This window comes from Kryptolebias marmoratus, linkage group LG2 (assembly GCF_001649575.2).
Source record: "Kryptolebias marmoratus isolate JLee-2015 linkage group LG2, ASM164957v2, whole genome shotgun sequence".
In the NCBI taxonomy this organism is placed as follows: Eukaryota; Metazoa; Chordata; class Actinopteri; order Cyprinodontiformes; family Rivulidae; genus Kryptolebias; species Kryptolebias marmoratus.
In genome coordinates this window covers 10,051,245-10,057,244 of record NC_051431.1, presented here as the reverse complement: position 1 = coordinate 10,057,244, position 6,000 = coordinate 10,051,245, and the positions used below count along the sequence as shown (strand labels likewise).

The following is a 6,000-nucleotide window of genomic DNA, read 5'->3' as shown; positions in this document are numbered from 1 at the left end:
TGGTCTGACATCAACGTTGATGTCAAGAAACAAGTTGCTGTACATCAACGGAGTGTTTCAGCAATGGTGTAGGGGAATTTGAAATATCTGGCCATCATATGATGTGGCAGTCCCATAAGCCTGGCACAACTGCAAAATACCGAACCTGGCTCCGGTTGCAAGGAACCCCAGCATGGTGTCAACTGAAACTGGCGTTGACAATGCACTGCTCCTCCTAGTTCTCCTCTGTAATACTGGGCCAGTTCAGCGCACTGTTCCCTTTACATTACCCCACATCTTTGAAAAAAACAACAACATTTTTTCAAGTTTTCCACAAATCTGATTTTATTTTCATTTTTACTTTTGCATTATTTGTTTTTTACTGTTTTTTTCTGGTTTTAGCAAAATGATATAGCACTTGGGGGCAAAAATACAAAAGAGAAGGCCAAGAGCTGAAGCTAAAATGGCAAAAACATGGACAGCCACAGTGTATTTTCCAGCTGTGCTTACATAAACTGGTATAAAAGTGATCCATACTGCAAAGAATATCAGTATGCTGAAAGTGATTAATTTTGCCTCATTAAAATTGTCAGGTAGCTGTCGAGCCAAAAACGCCATTATGAGGCACATGCAAGCCAGAAGGCCGATGTATCCAAGAACAAGCCAGAAGCCAGCATCTGAACCAGTCACACACTCAATGATGATTGTGGCGCTGTGGTAATCTGTATTCTGATTGGCATGAGGTGGGTTAATGACCAACCAAATAAGACAGATCATTCCCTTAAGAAGACAACAGAAATCAAGATATTACTTTTAGCATATTGAAATGTATATTTATTAATGAACTAGATTTGTTTTCTACCTGGACAGCTGCTCCTAGTAGCACACTGGCTCTCTGTTGTTTGGATCCAAACCATTTCATGGCATTACTTCCTGGCAATCTGGACCTAAAAGCCATTAGTACCACTGTTGTCTTGGCCAGGAGGCATGAAATGCAGAGAGCAAAACTGATCCCAAATGCTGGGTACCTGACACGACAGAGCCAATCTGAAGGCTCACCAAGGAACAGCAGACCAACAAGGAAACAGATAGTGAGAAACACCAAGAGAAGGAAGCTCAGTTCCATATTGTTTGCCCGAACTAGAGGTGTATCTTTGTATATAAAAAATATGACAATAATTCCAAGAGAAATGCAAGCTCCAAGGACAGAGACAACACACAGTAGGATACCCATGAATTCATAGTAAGAGAGATATTCAATAGCTTTTGGGATGCAACGGTCTCTGGCTTGGTTGGGCCATGTGTTCTTTGAACACTGTGAGCAGTCTACAGAATCTGGAGATAGAAAGAACAATTTAGAGAAATTTAAAGAAAAGTTCAATTTAGAGAAGTTACATCTAAAGCAGAAGTTGTTAGCCTTTAGGAGACTTGGCTTGAATAAATAGAATATAATACATAAAAAAGAACTTACCAGTTTTATTACTAACTTCTCCTTCAGCACAGGGTACACAGTCGTAACAGCAGATGGGTTCCCCCTTTCTTCTGGCAACACGAGAACCTGGAGGGCAACCTTCACTGCACACTGACCAGATCGCCTGAGAGGCAAAGTTCAGGCACTCAGAAACAATACTGAAATCCATAATTAAAAAGGTTGTTGGCTTTGTTATATACAAACATCAGTGAAAACACATTTGTTAACAATATATTGTTATTTCTTAAAACAGAATTTCTTGGGGGGTTGTATTAACAGTCATAGTTTAATTTCCACATAGGTCATAGTAACATATTTAGATGTTAATTAGATGTGATATTTTGTTGTTTCTTGGATATAACAGTATACTGTACTTGGAACTGGAGAGTGATAATATAAAATCATAAAACATATCTGTATTTTTTACTACTTACACAGTAGTTTTAAGATAAACTCTAGTATGACTGTTGTTAAATATTTCTCAAAACTTAGATGTGAACTATATATTTAATTTTCCTAACGCATCAATGCAGTGTATTCATTAATTGCATTAAAAACTTTCTAATCCCATTATTTATCATTTATTTACATAACACATTGAACATACTTTCACTTAATTTTAAACATTTAAAAAAAAATAATTGCATGTGTGTTTATAAGATTTCTAAAATCAGTGATGAATTTAATATACTGTAGTTTATCAAATTAATACAAATTTATTCTTTCTTTATTTCATTTTCTGTGCCTAATTATTCCTGTTCAGGTTTGTGCAGAGCTTGTGCTCAACCCAGCAAACAATGGATGGGGTACACTCCAGACAGGTTGCCATCACAGGACCAACAGAGAGACACAAACAACAAACCAGACACACTCACTCACAAATAAGGTCAGTTTAGATTTGTCAATTGACATACCATGTATGTTTTTGGAATTTGGGACTGGAGTACCTGAAAAAAACCCATGCGTGTATGGGATAAACATGCAAACTCTACACTGAACAGTCTCTGCTGAGATTTGTGACCTTTTTGCTGTGAGGGAACAGTGCTAATCACTGCAGCCTGAAGATGTTTTTTTTTATTCTCTCAATTTAACAAAGTATGCTTCCCACAAATAAGAGCAATTTTACTGATGTGTCAATCAGCAGTGCATACACGAGTCTCAGTGGCGAACACGGTCTCAGACCTGTTTGCGGGGAACACACCTGCTTCCCTGCAGGCCACATGATCACTGAGCCATTTATGACCAAGCTGTGTCCACCGGGCAATGATGCATCATAGAAACCTACTTTCACCAAATTTAGAGAACCATCAGGTCCCCTCTGCCAGTTCATGAGATCATAATAAGCAATGGGATCACCATTTTGATCGAAGTTGACTTTCTCCCCTAGCACAGAAAAATTTGATTGTTTCATGTAGTAGAGGAGCTGAAGGAGAAAAAGAAATGAAAAATTTACTCCTATCTTATCTGTTTTTAAAAATCATATAGTAAAATAATATGTGTCTTGTAACTATTCTCACCTGCCAAGGTTGAAAGTTTTTTGGATCTGCACAGGTCTTATTTAGGAAAGGGCCATCTCCATCTTTGCAATTACTCATATCTTGCAAGGCATGAGCCACCAGATATACAGCCTTGTAGACGTTATAGGAAACTCTTAGTTGTGTCACATCAGAGTACGGAGAGTAAACATAATTTAAAACCTCTGTCCCGTCACATGACACTCTATCCTGGTAGTTTTCCATTCCATGATAGTGGGTATTCATTGACCCATTTAGTCTGCAGTTAAATGTTTCTTCCCAAAATTCTGCCAAGAAAGCTAATTTATGAACAGACGATAGCGTGAGACTCATAAGATGTTGTTGCAGCCCAGGAATTACATCAGCTCTCTGTATGGCAAATCCCAGTGTTCCCATTAATAGATTTCCTGATTTTTCCCATAACAATTTGGAAGTGGCCCATGCCTCGCTGGCAATCCACTGGAAGCCAGTTAAATTTCGATGCTGGACTTCTCTTATAATGGCCTGCATCTCTGCTTCACCAGAAAAATTAATGATAACTTTTGAAGATGACGTCTAATGAGTGAAAAAAAAGAAATGGTATTTATTTACAGTTTATTCACTAAAGTTACTGATTTATATTAACATTAAATAAATCCAAAGTAATAATGTACATCACGTGAAATGCTAAATGGGGTAAAAAACAGGGCCTTTTACAAATAAAAGGACATTTTTGTCCTATTATGCCTTAATATTATATAACAATGCAAATTAATCTCTCTGACACATTTAATTGCAAGCTTTGTGCATCAAAACATTGGTTGCATTCTTTTAGTACAACAAAAACAGACATTATTTATTTATTAGATGTACGCCTTTGGAGAAATATCATAAATATAGGTACCTGAATAACCTTTAGAAGCTTATCAAGATCCTGCTGGCTGAGCCCTACTGGGTAGAAATGTGTGTAGGCAGCACACACACTGAAGTGCACAGATTCTTGAAGGAAAAGCTGGATGGCAAAGCGAGCATAATCCGATTCCACACCAATAACTCCCACCCAAGTCCAGCCAAAGTAGCTGACCAGCTGGGCCAGGGCTTTTATCTGGAAGGTGTCACTAGGCATTGTGCGCATGAAGGTGGGAAATTCTCTTTGGTTACTCAGACAGCTGCAGGACGCAAAATAGCTCACCTGGAATTAAAGCAAACAATAGTTGACCTTTAGCACTGCAGCTTACTGAAAAGGCTGTAGAGCAAGCATCAAATGTCACCAAACAATAGCAGTCTTTAAAAGCATTAATTTATAAAGAATTTACCCTGCACCCTGAGTTTAAGAGATCTACAGGTAAGCTGAAAAACAAGCTGAGTAAATTCTGAGGTTCCAAAACACTCATTTAAAGGGTTTAAAAGCATCATGTTGTAATGAGACGTTTCTTGTTTTTTGTTTTTTTTACCTTTTCAGGTAAATAATTACTTATTGGAAAGGCAAAGCCCAGTTTAAAATCTGGCAGATAAATTATGACATTAAAAAAATTCCAGCTAGTCAAGTAGTCTCACCAATGGTATATAGAAAGAACCCAGACTTTGTAACAGACCCATAGATACCCCAGAACCAGCATCTCCTATGATCACTGACGACACAGTCCTGTTTACAGCAGTGCAGCTTAAATCATTGCTTTTTTCTTGACTCTCACTTTTCTTCACACTCTCAGTTCGGAAGCTTCTCACTGGCTTTCCATTGACCAACAAAAAGGATGCTCTCAAAGACACAGCTATGTCATCACAGCTGTCACGGATGTGAAAACCCAGTTTTAGTTGTGGCAGAAGATCACTACGATGGTTAATCTCGTCGATTGTAAAAGTCATGGTCTGCATCCAGCGCAAAGCACGAGAGCTGAAACTGTAGAAAAAGAGAGAAGTATTTCATCCCTCTGTACACATTGCTAGAAAAAGCAGTTCAATAAAATTAAATTGACATCTTTTTTTGCAAGTAATCACTAATCACTCACTAATTATATGTATTAGGTGTTGGTTTTGCTTTATAAGTCAGACTAGAGTACACAGGGCTGTAATGGAGAGGAAATAAGCCCCCTATAACTACATCTCCATCTTCATACAGACTGCTGTCTTCCTCTTCTCCCAAGAAAACACAGGTATCCGGAGCAGCAGCTGAACCAACTTTTCCTCTAACTAAAGACAAAATCACAAGTAGTTTAGCAGTCAGTGATGCCATGTCTGACTTAGGGGAAAGAAAAGCTAAATATAAAAATTGTGTTGCTTTTTCCACACACTTACAGAAGATTATGATATTTCAGGGTCCATATATACTGTAGTCAGCACACACCAACTGAGGGCACCGCCCAGACTCTGTGGTCATGACATCACTGAAGATAATAGCTCACCCTTCAATGTTAGGTAAAGAATGTTTGTCGCAAATAAAATTCTTTGTATAGTTGCACTGTATTACTTTTTAAAATGATTCAGATGTTTTCTTTGTTGTTATTTTGTTTAATCAGTCAAGTTGATCAACTGAGGTCTAAAAAGTTTTACTGCTTAAAACCGTGTAAGCAACAGTTAATTTGGTTGCTCCTGCATCCATTCAACCATCTTTCTTTCTTTCTTTCTTTCTTTCTTTCTTTCTTTCTTTCTTTCTTTCTTTCTTTCTTTCTTTCTTTCAGGATAACTCTTATTAGGCAATATATTTTGCAGTGGTGACACACAAAAGAATGAATAATTAGATAACCACATAAATATGTAATCTTAGAAAGCTTTATCTACATAAAGTACAGAATAATTATGACAACACCTTTTGACTTTTCTAAAATGTTAGCCCAGCAAGAAAAAAAATCTTTATATCATTTTTCAGAAATTCAGTAAATTTTTTCAAGAAAAGTTTGATTTTTATTGCTTTTATCAGACATGTTTTTATCATAGCATGTTTTTTTTTTTTTTTGTTTGTTTGTTTGTTTGTATTATTTAGGGGGGTATTCTGATTTCCTGCCAGAGACCATAAATAAAGCACGTTAGGTTAGGTTATATTAGGTGTATCCCACCAGT

The 6,000-nt window shown here is 37.1% G+C and overlaps 1 protein-coding gene across 1 annotated transcript; it reads right to left on the bottom strand.

Moving 5' to 3' along the window:
* Window positions 1–336: 336 nt before the first annotated feature.
* Window positions 337–5,176, bottom strand: LOC108240916 (extracellular calcium-sensing receptor-like). The gene is made up of 8 exons (XM_017424713.2): window positions 4,953–5,176; window positions 4,501–4,843; window positions 3,848–4,135; window positions 2,968–3,519; window positions 2,652–2,873; window positions 1,451–1,574; window positions 842–1,314; window positions 337–759 (listed from the first exon to the last, which is right to left on the bottom strand). The coding sequence occupies exons 1-8, from the start codon at window positions 5,174–5,176 to the stop codon at window positions 337–339; spliced, it is 2,649 nt and encodes an 882-aa protein (XP_017280202.2).
* Between the last annotated feature and the right edge of the window lie 824 nt (window positions 5,177–6,000).